The following is a 23,563-nucleotide window of genomic DNA, read 5'->3' on the forward strand; positions in this document are numbered from 1 at the left end:
TCATACAAAAGAAAACACAAGGGAAATCTACACATATCCTTCAAACTACATGTTTCCAGACTTTACAAAAAGCAGCATCTACTTACCTTTTTCTAGACCTAAGTTCATCTCTGAATCCCCAATAGGTAACAAAGCCAGCTGATGAAGAGGAGATTCTGGACGACTGGAACAGAAACATAGGGGCATTTAAGTTTTGGGGGGGGGTTGTTTTGGAAAGTGAGGCCCCAAGCAACCTGTGTTGTTTGTTGGTGGGCTGGTTTTAAAGATATTTTGCTCGAAAGATCCACTAGCATCTCAGGTATGGACAATTTAGTTAGCCTCTCAAGCATTGTGATTTAAGGATCTCCGGAGGCCCATGTTTCATTTGTCTCCAAATACCTTTCTCACTTCTTGCCATTGAATTTGCTTCATGACCATTCTTGGTCTTTTCTCTACACATTCCCCTTTAGATGTAATTGGGACCCGATTAGTCCATTAGCAAAAATAATTCCCCATTGCTAGAAGTAGTTTAACCTGCCTCACTTATTGTGTAGATGAGAAAACCAAGATGCAGCTAAATCAAAGGATGCCAGTAATGATGCAGAGTCATGTTAGTCACGAATAACAGAACTGAAATTTTGGTCTGTTCTCATTCCACTTTACTGGGGATTAGTGTTTCACATCGTCCAACTGTTGCCTGTGAAAACTGAGAACAGGCCTCAGAGTAATGTGGCACAGAACAGTACTTAGATGATAAGAAAGTCAACCTACTTTTCTGCCAAACAGGGTTCACACTGCGGATACAATTCTTTGCCCTACCCCTGGTCTTTGCTTGGTCCCTGCCCTAATCATAACTTTTTCTGTGGTCACCTTAAGATAATGAAGGCTTTGAAATCTTTTTAGAGGGGGAACCATTGAATGCCTTCAGTGAGACAATATGCAATTTTCATTCTTCAGACTTTTTCACAGATGTCCTTCTGACATATGGGGAAGGCTGGCAAGATGTGAAGAAAGAAAAAATAGGAAAGAATACCTCCTGTGATAGATAAACCAGTGTAGTATTTGTTAGGGGAGTGTTTGTGGATTAATGGATTAAATGCATGCTACTGTAAGAACTAAAGGTTCATCATTTATTTGGTTTTGCACCTAATGGTTGCTGAAGAACTTAACTAAGAATTGTCCATATATGAAGAGTACAGAGAGACTTTTCATAAGAGGAAGAGCAGAAAGAGGAGGAGAATTCTCAGATTCCTCTGTATGGTAATTCTCCAGGACTGGTTTCCACCCCCCCCCCCCCCCGCAACTACCACCCCACAAAGGCTGTGCAGTGCAGCTGCTCAAGCCTTTAGAGGGAAAGCTGAGCCCCGCAATACATAGACTATCATGGTCATTTCACCTTGGTTTCTAAAGAAACTCCCCCATTGGGCCTCCTAATAGGTAGTGACAGAATGCTGAAGGATTCTAGAGGACAAGATACTCCTCCATGTAGGCATCACTTAGTAGAATTAAAGTGGTCCTTTCATCTGGCTTCTCTGATCCAGGCCTGAAAATTGTCTCTGGCCACTCGTGAAGATGCTAATTACCCTACTGCTGAAAAGAATGCTGACATCCCACTGACAGGCTAGCTTCATGGCAGACATCTTTGTCTAAATGATTTGTCCTTATATGAAGAAGACCACCACTTTCCAGCTAAAGATTTTCCCAACAATAATCAAGCTTTGTCTTCTTCCTTTTAGGCTCAGTATTGGCTTAGGGTGAATAAATATAAGTGGGACGGGATTAATTATCCCTCTTTTGCTATCATCTCCTCCTTCAGAGACTCAATGAAAATAGGTGGTCTCTACTCAAAGTGTAGCCCTGAGCTACACAACAAGTATTTTAAAACACTTTCCAAATAATTGCTTTGAAGAAAATAGTCATTTATTGTCAAAGCATCCAACATACCTGGATAATCTATAAAGTTTAATAAATCTTTCCAGGGATAAAAGAAACACATAACTATTCAGACTCCATTTCACTGGCACAAAATTACACTTTGTATTAAAAGGAAATACATATTTACATAATGATGACATTCTTCATTGAAGTCCATAATCATTTCATGATACATGCACTTCCCCCTGGAAACTTAAATTGAATGGTGACCCCTTTTTATTTATTTTATTTTTTTGTAAGAACACAAACTGTCATCAAGAAATGCAGAAAGCATCTCACCTTCCTCCTTTACTTTATATCTAAAATAAATTTTGCCCTTACATATAATTATTACATCTAAACCGTAAGTGCTTAATAATTTAAGTAGAAACGTATGACAAATGCATCAATATGTTGCAATATATGACATTTTTAAAAATGTACCTTTGTTTTTGGAAAGTGAAAATGCGTGCATTCAAAAGAAAACCCCTCGAACAACCCACCCAATCAAAAATCCACCATCCTGTCTTGTATGCGTGCGTGCGTGTGTGTGCGTGCGTGCGTGTGTGTGTCTGCGTGTATAATGCAGGTCTCGGGTAAACAGGTCAATGAGAAGGTTGGGGTGGCACGTGTATGTGTGTGTGTGTGTCTGTCTTTGGGTGCAATGTTTCAGGTCACAAGGAGGTGGTGGATGTCCTCGCGTGTTTTTCCTGTAGGTGGCTTGACTGTGACTGTGCGCGCGTGGAAAGCTAGGGTCCTTTCCGTGTCAATTATGCGAGGTCATGTGCCTGGAGAGGTGGTGGCGCTCCCTGAAGGACTCATTGCAAATGGGGCACTTGAGTTTCTCCTCCCGCCGCCGCTTCACCAAGGGCTCCATCGCGTACTCCTTTTTGTGATGCGACCGCATGTGGTACACCAGGTCGGAGGTCATGCGGAAGGAGGCATTGCACTTGGCACACCAGTTCTGCGCGGGCAGACACAGCGAGGTGAAGGAAGGCGGCAGCAGCGTGAGCGCCGAGGGCAGCTGCAACTGCAGGGGCCCCGCGGCCGCCGCGGCCGCCGCCGCGGCGGCAGCGGAGCTCTTGGGCCAGAAGGCGGTGGCGTAGAGGAAGGGGTTCTGTTTGGGCAGGCCGCCGCCGCCACCGCTCGGCAGGGCCCCGCAACCTCCGTTCAGGTCCGCGGCCCCCTGGAGCTTCACGGCCAGAGGGTCGGAGGCGGCGGGGTAGAGTCTGGTGGGGCCCACGCCGTCGCCGGGGTGGCACGGCTCGAGCGCGCTCAGCTTCTGGCCCAGCACCAGCGGGGACAGCTGGGAGAAGGAGCGCGCCGGCTGCGAGAAGGCGCTCTTGCGCTCGTCCGACGCGGCGCCCTGGCCGCCGCCCGCTCCGCCGGAGGCCCCGGCGCCCGCGCCGCCGCCCGCCCCGTTGCCGCCCGCGCCGCCCAGCTGCGGCACCGAGGTGAAGGCGCTGCCCCGCGCCGGGCTGCCGCCCTCCAGCCGGCCGGGCAGCGGGCCCCCAGGCCGCGGGGCCAGCAGCTTGTCGGCGCCTGCCGGCGAAGCGGCCACGGGCGTGGAGGAGCCGCCGCCGCCGCCGCCGCCCGCGTCCTGGTCTTCGGCGGCCGCGCCCCCGCCGTCGGCGGCCGCGTCCTCCTGCAGACCGGCCGCTCGGGCCGCCTTCTTCACCTCCACGAAGGCGCTGCGCTTGGCCTCGCCCGTCTCGGGGCTGGGCGGCGCGAAGAGGCGGCCGTTCTCTTCCAGGCTGAAGTAGCTGCCCGAGGCGCGGTACTGCTGCGGGGTGCACACCAAGTCCTCCTTGGAGGCGGTCAGGGGCCGCTCGGCGAAGCGGCCCCGGCCCCCCGCCAGCCCCACGCCGCCGCCCCCCTCCGCCGCCTCCTCCGGGAATTTCCTCTTCCCCTTGCCGCCGCTTGTGGCGTTGCCGTCGGGACTCAGCTCCGCCTCCTGGTGGCCGCCGCCGCCGCCGCCGCCACCGAGGCCCCGGACGGGGGAGCAGCTGTTGCCTCCCCCCGAGTTTTCGAGCTCCCGGGCCAGGTTGTGAAAGTCCGTGGAGGGCTTGGCGCCGCCGCCGCCGCCTGCCGCGGGCTGGTTACTGCCCTCGGGGGAGGGGGCCGGGTAGTGGTGGATAGGTCCGGCTTTGCCGAACTTGGGGCCGGGGCCCAAGGGCGCTTCCTGTTGCTGCGGCTGCTGGTCTTTGCCACCGCCCCCGCCCCCGTGATCCTTGGTGCCCACGCCGCCGCCTTGCTCTTCTTGGGGGCTGGCATCAGCGCTGTGAAGTCTCTTGGGGCAGCGGAAGCGCAGATGCGCCACATAGGGGAACTCAAACTGGAAACGTTGGCTGCATTCCAGGCATGTGTAAGGGGACGACCCTGCTTAGTGAGAAAACACCACACACCCACGCACGCACACACACACACGTGCGCGCGCGCACACACACAGGCACACCACAGGATTACTAAGCATCGTCTCCAGACCAGTTTGCCATCACCCTTTTCACAAATCCACCTTCATCTCTCAGGACCTGAGTGCCTGAGAAAAGAGTATCCTGTCCGACCTGATCTAACTTTCCCTCCTGATTTGGGGCGCGGGGGAGGAGTGCAGTCATCAAGCCTAGTGTCCCCGATTCATCCTCACCTATCTGTCCCAGCTCGAAGTTTCCCTGCCCAGTCGCCCTAAGGGAGGAAAGACGCCAGTGCGCCCGAGGGAGCCCCCGCCTCTCCCTGCGTCTTCCCCGCTAGCGAAGGGCCCCGTCGCAGGTCGCGAGCCAACCTACCATTCATTTTGCTGTGGGATCTAGAGGGGCAGAGCAAGAGTAACTCAGTCAGTTCTTTCCCGTACCAAACTAGTAACTCCTCGTCTTTGGCAATCCTGCGGAGAGAGCGGTAAAACAGCTGTCCGTTTTTTATATAGGCTTCAAGGTTCTGTTCCTCTTTATCTCTGGCTGATTGGACGAGACGCAGCCACATGAGACCTTCCGAAGAACCATTTGCTGCTGAGGTGTCTACCTACAGTTTGGAAAAAAGAAAGAATACAAGGAGGTAGGGGATGGGGGTGGGGGGTGGGGGAGACTCCTGTGAGAGAATGAAGCCAGAGGAACCGGACCATTTCCTCTATGTTATTCTTTTCCAGAGAATTATCTGAGCTCAAGCTTAACCAAGACCCAGGTCGGCACCCATCTTCGTTTTTGTAACCAGGAGGCAAGATAACCGTCCTTTGAAACACTGTATCAATCATATAGATGAAACTGTAGTTTTCATATATTGGTGAGGAAATTTTTCCTTACAATTTAAATTAGTGTTAACCTCTTGAGAATGCACTTCTCAATTATCTCACATTACACAAGTGTGAGGGATTTTGTCTGTTTCTGGAAGTTAAAAAAGCAAGTTTAGATCTTAGAAATTATTCTGTGGCATTGATTCATCCTCCTAATTTTGCCTTAAACAATTAATAGTTTTTCTTTGGAAAGACAGAATGAGAGAGGAATTATATCTTGAAACTCATACAAATTTAATGCTGTTTTATTGTCAAGCCATTAACATCTTTATTAAATACAAATTCTGGGTACTAGCTAGCTTACTAGAAAGAGTAACATTTAGGAGAAAACTAGGCCTCCTGGGTTGGAACACAAATGCAGCCAATGCTTATAATAAAAGAACTTACAGAGAGTAGTTATTATGCAAACAGCTTCAACCCTGGTTGAAATCTGCCCCAAAGTTAAGGAAGTTGTGTTTATCACTAGGAAAGCCTAGGACTGAGGCAGCAATTTAGATATACCTGGTACTCCGAATCAAATTTTTGTCATTTATTCCAGAAATCAGTTGCCAATAATTTGAGTTTAATTTTTGTTTTTCTGTTTTTAATGTTTTGATCTGTTAAATAGGATGTTTATTTCATAAATAACATTTCATAAATTTCATAAATAAATAACATAAATAACATTTCATTTATTTCATAAATAATTTCACATTATTTCACTTTCTACATTCAGAACCTATCTCAGATTGTCATTTGAATGATTCTTAGTCAGTTTTCAACAGGGCATTACCCTCATACCCTGTGCACCACTGGCCAAGACTTACCCGGAAGATATAGGGGACTGTTCTCTTGTCTGTGGACTTGAGCGCAATGAAAGCTATGCTGTCATACAGGGAAGTATGGCTCAGGATGCAGGGACCGAATATAGCATTCTCAGGGATGTCGCAGGTGGTGTAAACGCTGGTAAAAATATCTGTTAGACATTGCTGGACAGCCTTGGCATCTCCATCCCAGATGCCCCTCTGGATGCCTGAATCCTCCATCACTGGAGACAGATACACAGGACAAGGAAACAATTTATATTATTCCTTTTGCCTCTATGAATCCAGGCAGAACATTTCAACTCTTAGACAAAATTTTCTTGAATTTGCCTGATTTTTGCATAGCCTTTATTTCCAAAATAAAGCCAGTGGCAGATTAATCTGGAGCATTTTGAAAATGACAACTAAGGAGTACTTTCCTCTCCTTCCCACCTCTCACTCGCTTTTTAAAATAATTGGAAGAGTGGGAGCTCAGAGTGCACTGCTCTCCAGAAGGAAAACAGGGCTAGGAAAGAGAAATCAGGTTTTTGCATCAGCTTGGGGGAGGATGGGCCAGGATTTGGGACCAGATTAGGGGAGAACAATAGGATTTTTTCTTTTTTCTTTCTTTCTTTCTTTCTTTCTTTCTTTCTTTCTTTCTTTCTTTCTTTCTTTCTTTCTCTCTCTCTCTCTCTCTCTCTCTCTCTCTCTTTCTTTCTTTCTTCCTTCCCTTCCTTCCTTCCTTCCTTTCTTTCTTTTTACTAGCATATAGTTTCCTGACTGAAAATAACTTTCACCCTTGGGAGAAAGCTCTTCTCCTCTCTTCTTGTTTATTGAACTGAGTGGCCAGGAGTTGATTTGTTTTGTTTTGTTTTGTTTTTCTTCCAAAGAGGGGAGCAGCCTTAGTGAGCAAGCAGAGACAGCCGAGCATGGCGAATGGATTTCAAGTGGAGTGTCTGGGCCACTGATTCTGTGTCAGCTAGCCTTTCTCTGCAGCCTACAAGAGGGGACGTATGTCTGCTCATTACCATAATCCAACACTGTCCCTCCGAGGCTTTAATTAAAAGCAGCAAGCAGAGGTAATTATTTTTTTCTCGACATGCTTATTTATGGATGAGGGTGAATCCCAGTTACCTTGTTATACAAGGGGGTGGATTGAATTGCATGTACCTCATGAAGTAGCAGGTACAGGGCAGGCCTGAAGTGTCCCCTGGTTGAAATACTGTGTGTGCAGTGACTGGTGAAATCTCCCTTCCCCAGATATGACCCTGTCTGGGCAAGAGGGGGCAGCCCCACTTGTGTAGACCTCTGTGGGCTCTCTGACTAATCCACAGCAATTTAGAGAGTAATGCCCTGATGGAAGGCTCTGTATTAAACTGTCATAAAGAGACATTTTCCTTCCTTGGCCACGGGACACCCTTCCAAAACTTGTCATTTTTAAACAAAAACAAAGCAGGAATTTAAATTTTAAACTGGCCTTGAACTAACTGCCTTCTTAACTCTGACTGATTAAAAGACTCCCCCAAGTTGGTTTTTCCCTAACAACGTCGAGATAGGCAATAATTTATGTATGCTTTGTATAATTTAAGTAGCAGGAAAGAGTAGACCTAATTCTTTTCCTGCTGTTCATTATGGAATAATATTAGTAATGTCCATTTTTATCCTAATGTCTATTAACCAATTAATCTTGCAAATGTGATTACAAGGTAGAGCTTTTTTTTTTTTTTTTTCCTTTCCAGCTAACAGAGCATGAAACTTTGGTCAGCCTCTTTTTCCATTCACTCCGCTACATCCGGCAAATGTCAAGTATTGGGCTGTATCTGCCAGACAGAAATAAGAGAAAATATCCATAAAGTAGAAACTTACTTTATCACAGCATCTATCTCTGGGCATCTTTTACCCCACACACGTAGCCTTTCTGACCTCTAACTGCAAATTTAAATACGTTAAAAAATAAAAAGGCTTCAGAACCTCTCATCTCCTTTTCAACGGAATCCTATTCTCTCCTTTTCAGTTTCCTCAATTCAGCGTTTTATGCCTCAATTTCTCTCCTCCTTTTAAAAGTCTCTTTCACACAAACGTTTCATTGTGCCGGGAGGTCGCCCCGTCACTTCGGGCAACAGCAGGGACGCAATCATTAAAATGCAGTTCTACCTAACAATATGGTGAAAAGATCCTCGCTACGCCGCGCTAATAGGGGTTCGCGTCGCCGCGGCGGCCGCCACGAGCCTCGAGCCGGCCACAATAACCGCTGGGCGAGAGCCCGGGCTCGCCGGCCGGCGTGCGGTCGCCCGTGCACCCAGCCGCTCGGAGCTCCGCCGCCGGCTCCAGGCTCCGCGCTCAGGGTCCGGGGGGGAGGGTCCTCCCCAGAGCCCGCGGGGCTCGCGGAGCGCCCGCGGCTGCCGCCGGCCGCTCGCCCTCCCGATAGGCAGGCATTGTCTGGCGGCCGCGCGTTCCCCAGTCGCTCGCTTCTCCCGCAAAGTGCTCCCCACCCGCTCCTCCCTTTGTATAACCGTATTGCCGGGAGAGATCCCTTCTCTTCTGGTAGATGACGAGCCGGACGGCAAAATTTTCCACTCTCCCCTAGCAAACCTGCCTTCCTCCCCATCCCCCTCCCACATCAAAGCACGGACACTTACCAGGAATAAGGTCAGGAACGAATCGCCCAAATAAGGCCACCTGGAACCGGGAGAGGCAATCGAGTGCTTCTTTTGCCTATTGTATCAGTGCACTTCCATGTCAAGAGGTGTTGATATTGCTGTCTCGTAGGCTGTGCCTAAAGAGAGGAGAGAGAGAGAGGGAGAGAGAGAGATGGAGAGATGGGGTGAAAGAGATGAGGAGAGTAAGAGGGGTGAGAGCGAGAGCGCGCGGAGAGAGTTGTACAGATGGACCCGATGCAGTGACTGACTGGCACGCAGACACACACTTTTTGTTTGCTGCACATAATCTGCCCAATGACGCGTGACAGCCCACGTCCCCTCCCTTTAACTCTTTGCTGGGCTGGGCGCTCCCTCCGGCGCCGCCTGCCTGGAAGCGGTCTCTCTGGCCTGCCTGCGCCCCGCAGGTCCTGAGCTCCCCAAGTGGCAAAGCCTCTCTGGGCGCAGCCTGGCCCGCATCCTCCTAAAGCTTCGGCCCTCTGGGACTGTGAGGAGGGGGAAATCAGTGTCGAGGTCAGAAAGGGGAGTACCAAAAGACCTGGAGCGGGCCTTTCTCCGTTTCTCTTGGCACTTGGAGAACCTCTGGCAGAGAGCTGGCCACCCAGCGCGCGCACGGACCCCGCGCGCCTTTCCCGAGTCTGAGTTTGGCGAAGGGGAGGAGGGTTACGGATTAGCCCCGCGGGATTCTCTGGCCACTGAGCCACCGCTGATTTGCGCAGCTAGTTGCCCGGGGGTGATAAAACGGCGCCAGCTCTCCCTTGGAGCGCTCACCGTACCATGCCCTTCCGAGCAAGATTCAGAAAGGATGCGCTTTGGTGAGAACTTGGCTCTGTCTCCCCCCGGATCCAGAGATGGGGTGAGGATGCTGGAGCGCGGACGCCACCAGATCGCAGCAGGGGACTTACTGGGGTCTTCTGGTCCCAGAACTCGAGTATCCGGGCGGGGGGAGAGGTGAGGGGGAGAAGGGTGGGAAGAATCCAGGTTACTAGGCTCAAGCAGTCCCAGCTCTTCCGCTGCCTGGCGAGCTCTTCGTTGTCCCCGAGGGGGTCCCATGTTGGGGGCGGCCCGTGTTCTAAGACCTCGGAGGGGGGTAGTCAAAGTAAAAATTATTACCGAGATGGGCTCCGGAGAGCAATTCACGTGCAGCCGGTGGTGGAAGAGCGGATGGAGTTGCCGCGGCCGTCTCGGGAGCCTCGTTTGTGCGCTAAGCCACTTAGAGGCGCTGGCTTGCCCCTTTAGTGCAGCAGCTGAAGCTAATGACTCGAGGACTTTAACAGCCTGAAAGTTGACTCCTTCCACAGGGGCCGCAACACATTTTCGCTGGGGGATCTCAGGGTTCTCTTTCACCTTTCAACTACCAAATCCTAAGGGAAGAAAGACCTTTAGTGTATAGACAGCTCCACTCTCTCAGCCCCACCCACAACACCACCAATTTGAAGGGGGGCAGTATGTTAGCTTTAGGATGAATCAGATTGTGTAGCCGGCTTAAGTGGACCGAACAGAACCACGACTTAGGAAGGACACAGCCTCGGTTTTGTTTTGTTTTTTTTAATCCAGGCTGCAATAAGGTAAGTGGTTTGGGGGTTGTCAGAGAGTACCTTAAAAGGAAAGGGTGCATACAGTGTTTGACCCTCTCTCAACTTCGAGACCTCCCTCTGGCTCCCAGTGGGACAGCGAAGAACGTGCCCTTCCCCGCCGCACCCGCAGTCCAAGGAGGCCAGGGAAGGTTTTTGCCGAAGAGAAATAAAAATGTGGGAGTAATTTCCGACTACGTGAGTTCTCTTCTTAATGTCTATCTCCCCCCTACCCACCCACCGCCATTTCCACCCAGTCTTGGTTAGCCCCCTTCCCCGCCCCCCCCCCCAAGTTCCGAGTTCTTCTGATCAGACCGGGCGCCTGCCTCGGTGTAAACTGGGACTCCGGCAAAGAAGGGTTGCAAAAGCCCTATATATTAGGCAAAACCCTATACATTAGGGAGGATGAAGGGAATTTCCAGGTTAGCTACTGAGTTTCAAAGCTTCTTAAATGGGAATTGTCTTTCATCTTAACCTATCATTTCTTTTATGCATGTATGAACACTTTTAAACATTGTGGTAAAGGGCAACTCTGACCAAAGCTCAATGATGAGGACTTTCACAAGTCCATATAAAAGAATCTGAGTGTTTTAGCCACTAGTTGTCTTATGACTGGATGCTTCATTCATATATCTTTTCTCTCTCTCTCTCTCTCTCTCTCTGCCTCTCTGTCAAGAAAGCATCTCTCCTTCCCCTATCACTTGTTTTAAAAAAGGGTGGAAGAATTAGAAATGTCAAAAAAAAATGCCTCAACATCTGGAAGAAAACCTGCAGGGATGAAGAATAGTGGCCAGACACTTAAGTGAATTCAGAGAAAAAAAGGAAAAAGAAAGGGCAGGAGGGGTACAGATGTTAACAACAGCAAGTTAAGATAAAGAAGTAGCCAAAAGAGAGTTGTGGTCTCTTAGAGAGGTGTTCCAGCCTGACAAAGTGACTGTGTGTGTGTGTATGTGTGTGTGTGTGCGTGTGTGTGTGTGTGTGTGTGCAGTGCCCAAGACCCTTATTCCATTAAACTGTTGATCAGAACACTCTTTGGAGCCTCCTTTTGCTGTTATGCAGAGTACAGAAAGTGTTCCTTTCCCAGGAAGAGTCATCTCTCCATTCAATTCCATTAAAAAAAATTCTCCTACATATTGTAAATATAAAAGCATCCACTTCAGTGTGTGGGCACTTAGATAACCTTAAACTCTAAGTGGAAAACATTTTTCTTTCCGTTGGCCTTTCTTTTCTTAAATATACAGGACACTTAGACTATGTCTCCTCTGAAGTTCTGAAACCTAAACTCCAGTTTGTATAAAAATTAAAAAAAAAATGCTTCTGACACTTAAGTTGGGTGTGGGGAGCTTGACTGTCCAAATCCCAAGCTAGAAAATAGCTAAGATTCTATATATCAGTGAGGGGAGAGATGTATTGAGAATCTGGTCATCAGATACTTGTTCTCAATTCCACTTTTCTGACCCCTAATTAAGATTTCCCCTACTGATTTCAAATTAAAATCCCCAAATAAAAGAATTTCTAACATTCTATGAATCCAACCAACTCTCTATCTTATGTATTGAATGATTGCTATAGCAAAAAACAACTATGGGTAAGATTAAGCTCAGCATTCCTACTTCGAGGGTTTTCCAGTATTTTAAGTGGTGCACATTTTGCCTGGTAATATAAATGGTCTTAATGACAATTATTAATAGGATGTAAAGAAAATGTAGAAATTACTTTTATTTCCCTAGAAATTTATGGGCTAAAATGGTGCATAAACTACTTTGAAATCACTCTGCGTTATTACTTCCTGGAATTCACTGATACTAAATGAAGGATTGAGGCATTTATTCAGTTGCAAACAGTATTATAAAAATGCATCTCAGTCAATAGTTTGATCTAATTCACATGGAACAATGGGTTTATATTTGGAGCTCTTTTCCCTGGGATTTTATTTCCAATTAAATAATTAGAGAGACAACAATGAAGAGTGAAGGTATGTTCACCTTGCTCTGCCTTAGCAAGGCTTCCTGCAATTATGGTACACACACACACACACACACACATGTAGACAACTGCAGTATTGTTTTGGAAGAGAAGGCTGGAGAGATGTTGATGAATGATTCCGGAGGTGGTGCCTTTTATGAACTAAGTGAGAGGGTGGAGAAAGTGTAAGAAAGGAAATCTGATTCTTAGAGAGTATTAGAATGGAAATGCCCTTTCTCCTCCCAGGGTAGAGAAATGGGGCCCCCAAATACCTCAACTTTAGTTGATAGGAGGCTGGTGAAGTCTCCAAGAATAACTCACTCAGGAGGATTATTACCCTTTAAGAATGAAAGCACATTATTTTGCTTTCTCTCTTCCTTTCCAAGTCCTGGTCCATCCCCCTCTAATCCTATTTCCAAAGCACTACACCAGCAAGTCTCAGTTGCCAAAAAAAGAAAAAAAAAAAAAGCAATTCATGGTGAGAGGGAAAATGCACTGGGAGACAAGAGGATGGTCAATGAAACAGACTGTGGAGACTTTTTCCTACACTTACTAATTTCACACAGGGAAGTCTCTGGATGGGGCTGTGAGTGTTGGGGGGAGGTACAGAATGGAACTTCATGGAGGGGTATTGCATTACACAGCCTTATCTTGGAGAATAAGAAATGTTCTAAGGGATAACTCAGAGATAAGAAGAGGCAGACTTGCTGACTGGGTAAAAGTTTACAGGGATGGGGGGCACTTTGTTTTGTATAAGTGTACATGGCAATCTTAGTTTGGGTCTATTCCTTGCCTAAGTACTATAGGTGGTTCATCAGGGATAAAGGAGTGAGTGTTTGCCAGGCTGGTCCAGGGACAGCCAGACTCTCAAAGGATGGATAATTCTGTAGCCTGGGAGGAGGGACTCCAGTCTCTCAAGTTCAGAGATCATTACTCCTGACTCACATTTTTCTTGCTTCATCCTGTTTCTCAATACATGGTAGTTGTTTTTTAATGCTGCTGCTCTACTACAACTATTCTCATTATGATTATAACCTACCTTTCTCAAGCTTATAACTCTGAGGGATCTCAAGTTCTCCTTCCCCTTCTTTTGGGAGTTCAGCTCTGAGCTGGATAGCCTTTGAGGACTTTGTGTAATTCATTTCCTCTCCTGGATCTGAGTCCTAGTTAACTGGCTTACTAGCTTCTGAGTATGACTTTGAGCAGGGCTGGCAAACTGAGGTAATATTGGAGACAACTACCACAAATCTGAAATCAGTGCCTCATGCTCATCTGTGTGACTGTGACCTGTGAACCAAATCCAATATCCAGCATCCGACCCGTTAGGTTCTCCCAGCTTTTATACCACTCCCCATATAATATCTATAGAGCTGGCACGGACTATCCCAGTTTTGTCAAATCTGTAGGTTACAATGTCCTTCCTAGACTCAGACACCACAGTGCTTGAATAGGTCTCAGCAGGAGGAGAAGGGTGGACAGAAGGAACTATAAGTAGGGCCACAGTCACCCCTCCAAGCTTCCTCACTCCCTGATCCCAGCTGTCCAGGCAGACTGGGGACCAAGGGCTGTGGAGCAGTCTCAAATGGGAGAGAGCATCAGATTTTAAGAAGACTGACTCTAGGCCTTAGGAATGTCACCACGTTGAGAGGTCCTACATCAAATTTTCTTACACAGCCAGGAGAAGGGACATTATCCCAACACTCAGTACTTGAATCTCACCTCTTTATCTCTCTATTTTAGGCTGTGTATGATTCCTGAGTTAAAAAGACAGGTGCTGATAGACTTACACTGGGTTAATAGTAGGAGAAATACCTAGCATCTGATCCCAGCTAGTTCTCTGAGGTATGGACTTTGATTTTAAATTGGGCTGCTGGGGGATGAGCAGCATAAACATTCCTCTCCTGGGAAGGGGGTCTAGGAAGAATGCACACATGCCCAGAACTTTCTAGCTTGGAATCTGTCCATGGCATACTTTCCTGAAGGCTAAAGAGAGAGGCAGACATCTGATTTTCTCTGAGGAAAAGGGAGGCAAATAAAGGGGAAAAAACTGAAAAAGATTTGGGGGAATAGATATTAGTCAGTAACCACACAGCACCAAATCATATTGCTTTGCTAGAGCCTTGGAAATATAGTTTGATTTCTTCACAAACTATGCTCTCATACCTCCACTGATCCCCTGGTCATATAACATATTGGACTGTTTGAGTGAAAACCATCTTTCATGATTTTGATTCAAGCATCATAGGCACTTAAAAACTACCAATGTAAGTCTTTCTTCAATTCTAATACTTGGAGAAGTGGTATCTCAGAGAATTCAAAGATCAACTTGCCACAAACAGCAATAACTGCATGACTACTATAAACAATACTGTAGATACATCACCAAATATTAGAAATAACATGCAAGGAGATTGAAAGTTATATTTGTTCTCTTGCTGATTGAAAGGCCAGTTCCCAGATTGATTTGATAGTCTTCTGGTAATATAATATAAACATAACCAAGATATAATTCATCAACTCTTCTAAAGTTTTGAGGAAAATTCATATTTTAAAAATAAATAATATTCAGAAATATCAAATAAATTATTCACAAAATCCTAAGAAAAATAGATATATTGAATATAAAGACCTGGATGTTGAGGTTTCCCAAAGGCCTAGAATTCAGTTTAGGTCTGAACAATTTTTATATCTAATCAGATATGGTTCTCTAGCATGTGTGTGTGTGTGTGTGTGTGTGTGTGTGTGTGTGTGTGTGTTTAAGCTGGTTGGAAGTGAATATTGTTGAGGGTAGCAATTAAAAAACAACATTCAGGACTATCATTTTTCTTGGCTCCAAGTTCACAAAGTAGGCGGTGCTCCTTGTTGTATGTTTTCACGTAGGATAGTTCTGGAGACGATAGTTTGTGTGAAGTCATATAGAAGAGCAATTGTTCCGGGAGAAGCCAAATTGAATAGAGTTCTAAAGAATAGATTTCCCACGTATGGTTTTAGTATCTAGTACCTTGTGTGTGTGATCAGATGCCTCATAGCATTATCTACATTGCAGAATCAGTTTACCTGGGGTTCTGGGAAGTTAATGCCTCAGACAAGTGGGGATCATCTGAATGTGTGAAAATATCTTGGGGAAAGTCAATGTACTAAGAGTGTGGCTGGTTCCATGCTTTATGCCTGTTACACGCAGACAATTTCTGATGTCTGGAGTCCCTGGTGTCCATGTCTTAGTAAAGAGCACAGCGACAAAGCTGAGTGCAGAGAAGGCCAATGACAGACATGGGGTTCGATGTGGGCTAACAAGGTCACCCTGGGAGAGACTCAGAAGATTACCCTGACAGTATCATGAAGGGAAGACACGGCTCCCACTATGTTTGGGATGAGTCACCAAAGAGTATGGAGCCTCACACTAGACAGGACTTGAACAGAACAAGACTTGCCACCTTCAACAGGGGATCTCTCTTTTAGAAGCAGCTCACGTAAACCATGAACGTGAGGGAGGGGGTGGGAGGGAGAAGAGGCCACGAGGTGAGCTGGGTGTGCTCCAGACACGCCCTGGACTGAGCAGGGAGGAAGCGCCATGTTTTCCATAGTCTCCAGTCTCCTGCTGCCTCCTTGGAATTATTGCCAACCCTTGTCTCCTGCTAGGCGCCACTTGCCTCGCAGAAAGGCGTCCTGAGGGCTGGGCGTGAGGGAACAGCAATGCTCTTTTTACCACCACCCTCCTCCCAGCCCGCTTCGCACGTGCTTTGGTAGGCAGTGTCCGCGCCACCCCCCCCCCCCCCCCCCCCGCCATGCACCCACCCCCTTTCCAGAGGCACGGGTCTGCATTATTATCTCATATATGCAGGGTTGCCGGTGACCTCTCTCAGCCTTGGTTTTCCTCCTCAGCAAACTAAATCTGCAAAGAGCTGCCTCCTGGGTCGCGGTGAGGACAGAAAACCAGGGCGAACGACTTTTGGAAAGCCAGTTTCTGAGCAGATGGTAAGGGATAACTTCCAAGAGCCGGGGTTAGTTTCATTTCAGTCTTGGACATCCCAGAGAGGTCGCAATACCTTTATTAGGGAGCATTCTTTTGACTCACAAGTCTGGAGAACTGACCCAAGAAGGACCAACAACTCAGGTTCAGGCCCCAGCTCCACTAGGGGAGCTAAACTCTCTGGGTTCGAATCCTGGCCCCTGACCCCGGGCAGATAATTTAACCGGTCTGTGCTTCAGGCCTCCATCTGAGAACCGAGAGTAGTAAAGGAAATTGTATTCATAAAGTTATCGAGAGGGGTGAGGTGATACTTAGCGAGTGCGGAGAACAACACCTGGCGCATATTAAATACTTATTTCAGTGCGGGCTAATGCCACTGTTAGTAACACTGCCTGCGTTTCCTTTTTAAAAAAATTGGGACTTGTGCACCCGCTTTCAAAGCCACTCAGCGAAGGCTACAGGAATTCTCGAAGTTTCTAGGGAACCCGGAAGGAGGTACTGGAGGATAGAGGCAGGAAGAATCTGTTCAGGTATTCAGGGATCGCTGCTACTGAAGGAAGGGCCCGAATGTTCCAAGCAGGGGCGGCAATCCCCATTCCCTCCTCCCCTTTACGGAAGAGGCAGCACTTTTGTGCCAGGAGGCTGATTAGACTTCCATCCCTCAGTCGTCAGGGGGTCCTTTCGTTAGAACTGATAGCGGCGCCACGTTAGAAACGCAGGGAAGTGAGGGCAGCAAAGGCTGAGGCAGTTCGACCCCGCACGTAGGACAAGCAGCACGGGATGCCTCGCGGATTAACTCAAGAGCTGCAGCCAGAAAGCCAAAGTGAGCGACGCTGCCCCTTCTCTGCCTCGAAGGGCGGCGGCTCAGCAGCGGGCGAGCTCTGGAGCGTGCAGGACAGCCGCGGCTCTCCCCTCCACACCCAAGTCTGGGGAGCGAGGTGGGCCGCTGCCCGGGGTACTTCGAGCACAGCGAGTTCTCTCACTCCCACTGCCTCTGGCCCCGCCCCGGACGCCCGCACGCGGGCTGCGCGCGGAGCATTATGGGCCGCAAGGCCGACGGAGCCCCTGTCGGGGCCGGGGCTGCGGTGCTGAGCTTCCTCCCCGGGCCGCCCGCCGCTTTCGCGCAGCCGCGGCCCCGAGCAGGCGCGTTGTCCGCCCCCACGCCTGTAGCCTCGAGCTCTGGGAAATCTCCCGCCCAGGCCGGGGCCCGGTGACAGAGGTCAGTTGCGGGCTCCTTATTGCTCTTTCTTGTGAAGGATCCCAGGGGTGGTGGTTAAGAGCTCCAAATTTGGCTTCCTAAACACTTTTATTAGGAATCTGCTAGCTCTGTGTCTTTGAGCGAATCACCTAACCTCTCTGAATTTGAGTGCCCGCATTTGGAAAATAGCAAAAACAACATTTATCTCACAGGGTGGCAAGAGGAAGCCGGGGTTCAGATCCCAGCTGGACTTCTTGCTCGGGCTAGTTAGCCTCTCTGTGCGTCTGTTTCCTGTGAAGGAAGGGGATCTGTGAACTAGAGAGAATAGCGTTTGACTCAGAGGGTTATAATTAAATGTGATAAGCCTGGCAGAGCATTCGGCCTAGCATGCAGCAGGAGCCCAAACAGTTAATTACTTCAAGTATCTCAGTGCTTGCCACTTTGAAATCTAGATAAATGTAATTTTTAAATCTTGCTTTTCCTGCTTCACTTTCCCTTATTTTCAGAGAGAAACAGTGCACAAAGGTGTGTGTGGGTATTTGGGGTGATAGTACCCACAGAATTGGGAAGAATTAGCTTGTGGCTGGAAGCTGCATGCCTTTCCTTCCTCCTAGCTTCTCCTCTTCAGTTTCTAGGGACAAGGTAAAATAATAGGAAAGGCAGAGAAAAGGAGCTTGGAACACGAAAGATTCTCAACAAACGTTTCTTGAGTAGAAAATGTCGTTTCAAATGTTAAGAAGATAAGGGGTCTGATGTGGAATGGGAGACCCACGATTGGATGTGGCTTCCATGTCTCTGTGCCCAACTGCCAGTAGGCAAGTTGGGAGCATTTCTGTCTTTAGTCATGGCCCCTGGGAGGGGGAGACCTAAAGGAGGGGTAGAAGACAGGGTGGCACTGCTCTAGGGAACAGGTTTGGGGGGCAAGAGGAGTAAAGGTGCAACCTGCTGCATATGGAGAAGGGCTGCATTCCTGCAACAGACAGAGAGCATACCTGACTCAAGAGAGGTAAAACTCAGGTGAGGGGAAGAAAAGAGAAAAGACGCAAGGGTCAGTCATCCTGGGGTGCGTTAGACCTTCAGCGGAGTGTTGGAATCTCTATATTCCCCAAAGCTTGAAAATTCGAGGAGGAGCCCCAAAACTGTCATTCCCAGACATCCCTTAATCATCCTCGCAGCTCAGACCCTTTCAGAGTGGGGAGCATACCTACATCACCATATGCCTCATCAGGGCCCCACTCCTTCAATACCAGTGACCTCCTCTGATTTTTCGGATGGGAGCACTTACATCCTTTTTTGTTCCCTATAGAGAATAGCATAATGGAGGATGATGTTTTACCCAGGAACTAACAGGACGTCCGGGAAAACCTGGCCCCAGACAGCGTTCAAGACCATTCCCTTCTGCTTTTTTCCTGAGGGCAGAGAATGCTGATGCAGCAACAGTCACCTAAGGTATTTCATAACCTTCTGGCTCTTAGTCTCCTCTCCTCTCAGACTGACTAAGAAGTGATGTTAGCGGAAAAGAGAATACAATAAAATAAAACCAATTCCTCAGTGTTTTGACCCCCCCCCTCCCACCACCAGCAAAGGAGACAACTGGTGAGAAGGAGCCACAACTTGGAAAAGATTTATTTTTCCTGGCCATAAATCTCACCCCCTTGTTCCTCTGCCCAGCGAAGCATGATAAAGTCCTTTTCCATAAAGTATTCAGTATTAGAGCCACAAAGCTCCCCCAATCAGTAGCCATCTGCTTCTACCATAACTGCTGCTCCCGAAGCAGGGAAAGCAGCAGCAGAGAAAGGGCACCACTGTTAGGCTGCTGGACAAATGAGGAGACTGAATAGCTTTGGTTTTCCTTGTGTATCTGTATCTATAGAGACAGGAGAAGAAAGGCCGCATTATATTGATACAACAATTGTAAAACAAAACACGGAAGAGGCATCTAAAGGGCAGTATCGCATGCATCAGGGGTCCCCAGATAAAAGGGGAGCTAACAGATTTATAGAAACCTTTAATTGGTTTTCAATTGAAAGCTAAAGAGGCTGGGGCGAAGCTGTGAAGAGTGGCAAAGTGCCCTCCTTCAGCCGTCTGGGAGGCGTGATCGATTTCATGGAGGGAGAAAAGAATAAGGAACCGTCCTGCGCCTCTACGAGAGCAGGGAGCCACGCCGTGTTACAAGCTTTTCTCTTTGGCTAGGGAGTTATATCATCATAAGAACAGGGTCTCTCAGTCTCTCTTTTTCTTCCTCCCCCTCCCTTCTACCTTCCCTTCCTCTCACTTTCCCTCAGACTGGCAGACAAGTGGAGAGGGAAGGAAAGGATGCACAAGTAAATCTATTGATCTTCAGAAGAAATAGATCCCAGCCTAAAAACACCCAGCTTTAAATCTGTTCATCTGCCAGGAGGGAGGCCCCTTTGACAGGAATAGGAATCCCACCCTCACCCCACCCAAATCCTCTCCTCTCTCTTTTTCTAGACTCAAACAGGAAAAGCAAAAAATCTCAGGAGACTCTCCACTGCGGTAGTACAGTGAGAAGTCTTTGCTTGTGCCCACTGGGGTTATTTCAGAGCAGAGGCTCCACTCAGCCCGCCATGAGCGCCTTAACCCCTTCCGGCCGCAGCCCATCGCGGCTCCAACCGGCTCGGTTGGCAGTGCCCCACCCACACAGTACCCCCCACCCAACCGTCTGTCCATCCGTCTGTCCCTACGGCCGATTTATTGACCCGACCCTCCGTTATCTTCTTCGATTTCCTAATTAATCGCAGATAAAAGGCAATGGTGCAAATTACAATGATGAAGGGCTGGAAGATGGTTTTGATCAAAATGGGAGAAGGGAGATATGATTAATTGGACATGAGAATGAAATCTCAAGTGCGAGGAACAGGCCTCAGGGGGTCAAACCCTGACCCCTGAATGTTGTGGGTGAGCCCTTCTGCCTGCTTTAGCGCCTTCATGAGGAGGTAGTCCCTCAGATTAGGTCACTTGGGTCCCAAGCCTGTGGAGGAGAGAGAACTGGGGTTCCTCTGGGGCTTCCAAACTCTCTAGGTGCCTGCTGCCCAGCCCACTCTCCCCCCTCCCCGGACGTACTCTGCTGCTGCCCCTGCAGAATTTCGGGATCCCTGGCCAGTGATTCCACTGTCCAACAGGTACGCCTTTTGGCTGAAGTGCACCCCGTTATTGCATAAATGCCTGGCAAGTCTCTCACAGTTTTCCTGTCTTTGAACATTCCTCTAGTGAGTGGGGCTAACTCTTTGTGAAACTGCAGGAAAACAAGTCTAGTAGGTCAGAGATTGTATTTGTTCGTGTAAGGGATTAATAGAGCCCCTTTCTGATGCTGCTTTCCAGAATTACATTCGGGATTAAAAAGCAGACACGGCACGGGCACACATTTTGCATTCACTGGTGGTTGTGATTAATGTTTCCGAGGGGATTTGTGCTGGGAGCTTACGGAACGTGCTCTCGGGGGTCTAATGCCCATCGGCCGCGGCGCCGGGGTGAGAGGAGGGTCTGCGGGCACGCGCCAGAGCACGGGGGATTAGAGAGGACCTCAGATGGGCACAGACGCCCGGTGCGGTGGCCTTTTAGTGCCGCCCCGGCACCCGGCAAAACTGCTTAGGAGGAGGAAGCTGTGAGAACTGTCCCAGGGGACGGACTTGGGGTTTTTAGGGATATGTGTAAAGGGAAGATGCCCTCGAGTGGCCTGACTTTTGGGTGGGAGAAAGGGGCTCAGTACCAAGCCTCTGAACTTCATACATCCGTCCTGTGAGAGGAGTTCGTCCCCCACTCCCGGTTCAGGGGAAGCGCTGCTCCCGGACGCGTCACTCACCGGCAAATAAAGAGTCGCCCGGCCCTGGCCCGCGAGAGAATGACCTCAACCCCTGCCGCCAGTCTCAGGGCTGCTGTGTCGGGCACTCAGAGGAGCATCTGTGGAGAGGAGCCGGAGTCTAGGCTTGAAATGCATCCCCTTCCCCAGCATCCCCCCCGCGCGGGCAGCCAAACCCTTCCCCGAGCGTGTGCAGGGACGAAGGAAGGAGAGGAAAGTTCCAGAATGGAAGGAGGGACACGGAGGGTAGGAACGGAACCTGGCAGGCAAAGTAAAAAGAGAAGCAAATAGGAAGCGAGAGGGGGTGGTAGGAAGAAGAGGAGAAAATGGGGAAGGGGGCGGCCGCAGCTGCTGGACATTACCGCTCTCCGGCAGAAGGGGGCACTCCGCCCGCCGAGACAGCCTCCCACTGGGCTGCGGCGGGATCCCGCGCAAAGCCCGCCCTCCAGCCCCGGCTCAGGGGAGTTGGGCGCCCCCTCCTGGCAGCTGCACGGTCGCTCCCCGCGGTCTTGCGGGTGCTCGGGTCCAGCTACTGCTCCGCCAGGACTGGGAGGTGGTGCGCGGAGGAAGGCCAAGGACGGAGAGTGGGTGTGAGGGCGCCACGAGAGTGGCCCGGCTTTCCCGTCTTTTCCTGCCCCCTCCGCCGCAGCTTCCTCACCTGGGGCCTGCAAAGCTGCTTCCCCGTGAGCGCGGCTCCCGCGTGCCCCTCCGCGGCGGGGCTCCCGTCCCAATCAGAGCCTGTGCAGGAGCCTGCCCTCCTCTCAAAGCAGTCCATCCTGGTCTCTGCCGCAGCAGCTGGGAGGGAGGGAGGGAGCGACCGCCGGCTGCTGCTGGGCGGCGTCTGGGGGCCTCGAGCCCGACGCGAGGAGCCGCCATCTGGAGCCTCGGCAGCGGGAGGGGTGCGGGTGCGAGGGAAGGGGCCTGGCGGCCAGGGCTCTGGCCGAGGCGGGCAAAGGACGGGAGTCTGCGGCGCAGGAGCGGCCTGAGTGCTTGCGTGTGTGGCGGAGAAGGAGAGGCCTGCCCCTGCCATGGCCCCCGAATTTCGGGGCGGTTTCGATTGGCAGGTCTAGCGAAAGCGGGGGACCCAGTAGGCAGTTCCTCCGATCCCCGTTCCCAGCCATTTCCCCCGGGACAGGAGTGTGGAGAGCTGGGCGGGGTGGGGGTGGGTGGGGTGGGGAGCCAAAACACACCCGCTGTCCGTCAGAAGTGTTTTTCTCATTTCCCTTCCCTCCCACTTTGTTCATCCCACTTCAGGAAACATTCCTCTCCAAAGGCGTGGATTTTTGGACACCTACACATTGAGACAACTACTCAGCCAGGACGTGGGATAGTCACTGATAGGATATCATCCTTGGGGACAAATACACTCTAGTTTCCAGTGGACGGTGGAAGAGGAAGGGGATGAGGTGAAGAAAACTCTTCTTGGACATTTAGCATAGGGAAGGAGAGAATGGGGGAGGGGTAGGAAGTGTGGTTCCTCCCCTTTCATTTCAGATCCTTCCAGTGTTTTTATATCTTCAACTTAAAAAAAATTCCCGAGTTTGAATGGGAGAGGCGAGCAAACTCAAGGAAGGAAAAAGATGTGATGAGTATAGGAGAGAGCCAAGGGATCTGTTCAGGGAACTCCAGCTCTCCAGAGATGCTCTCAGCCATAGGTTTTAGCCTAGTGTAAGGGGAGCTGATTGGGTACATCTGCTGTGGCGGGAGATCTGAATTAAAAAAAAAAAAGACTCCATGGCATTAAAACATTAAAATATACTCCCCTCCCCCAGCTGTCTCCTGTCCGGCAGAATGGCATTATGTAAAAGATCTGGCATGTCACCCAGTGGCACATCTGGTAGGTGTAGATGGCATTCATTAGCACAGGGCTTCTACTCTGCAGCATGCCAAAGCCCTGACAGAGATACCCGCTGCCAATCATTCATTCGCTGCCAATCCCTGAGCGCGGCCGGGCGGGATGGCTCCCTTCCACCCTGGCACCAGGACTGGAGGAAACAATGTGTTGAGATATGAAGAGATGAAAGCGGAGCTGAGGATGCAAGGCACCCAACAGATGTATCCCGTGAGGAGATAACGGTGCGAAGAGTCATTTAGCAAGGAAGCATATGCAGGATCTCAGGAGGGAGGCTCGGGCAGGGGTCTGCCTGACTAGGACTGAGCGGAGGGAGGGGCCGGGGAACCCCTTCAGAAACCTCAAAGTTGAAGTTTCTTCTCTGAATACAAAGACCACCCCCCAACCCTAACTGTAAGACCCTCTCCCCATTCTGTGTGTACTCTGTTCATCTAACCAGCTCTGAAAAGATGAACTCAGTCCTCCCTAAGGCTTTTGGTTACCAACATAAAGAGAACCTTTAAAACCTGCTGTTTTTAATGTTGCACCATTCTCTTTGCCTTGTAATTTGAGAGGGGAGGGAAGCTGTC

The 23,563-nt window shown here is 49.5% G+C and overlaps 1 protein-coding gene across 6 annotated transcripts; it reads right to left on the minus strand.

The window, feature by feature from the left end:
* Positions 1 to 1,922: 1,922 nt before the first annotated feature.
* Positions 1,923 to 21,940, minus strand: PRDM8 (PR/SET domain 8). 6 transcript variants are annotated; one of them, XM_027059124.2, is made up of 7 exons: positions 21,801 to 21,940; positions 21,146 to 21,243; positions 9,729 to 9,979; positions 8,598 to 8,734; positions 5,983 to 6,203; positions 4,677 to 4,908; positions 1,923 to 4,275 (listed from the first exon to the last, which is right to left on the minus strand). In XM_027059124.2, exons 5-7 carry the CDS (start codon positions 6,199 to 6,201, stop codon positions 2,660 to 2,662), a joined length of 2,067 nt encoding a protein of 688 aa, XP_026914925.1. In that variant the 5' UTR covers positions 6,202 to 6,203; positions 8,598 to 8,734; positions 9,729 to 9,979; positions 21,146 to 21,243; positions 21,801 to 21,940; the 3' UTR covers positions 1,923 to 2,659. The 6 variants fall into 6 exon arrangements, with proteins under 6 accessions (XP_026914925.1, XP_026914936.1, XP_026914952.1 ...); XM_027059135.2 differs by lacking the exon at positions 21,801 to 21,940 and adding an exon at positions 21,505 to 21,778; XM_027059151.2 differs by lacking the exons at positions 21,146 to 21,243; positions 21,801 to 21,940 and adding an exon at positions 10,214 to 10,398.
* Positions 21,941 to 23,563: the final 1,623 nt, after the last annotated feature.

Source organism: Acinonyx jubatus, chromosome B1 (assembly GCF_027475565.1).
Source record: "Acinonyx jubatus isolate Ajub_Pintada_27869175 chromosome B1, VMU_Ajub_asm_v1.0, whole genome shotgun sequence".
Lineage (NCBI taxonomy): Eukaryota > Metazoa > Chordata > Mammalia > Carnivora > Felidae > Acinonyx > Acinonyx jubatus.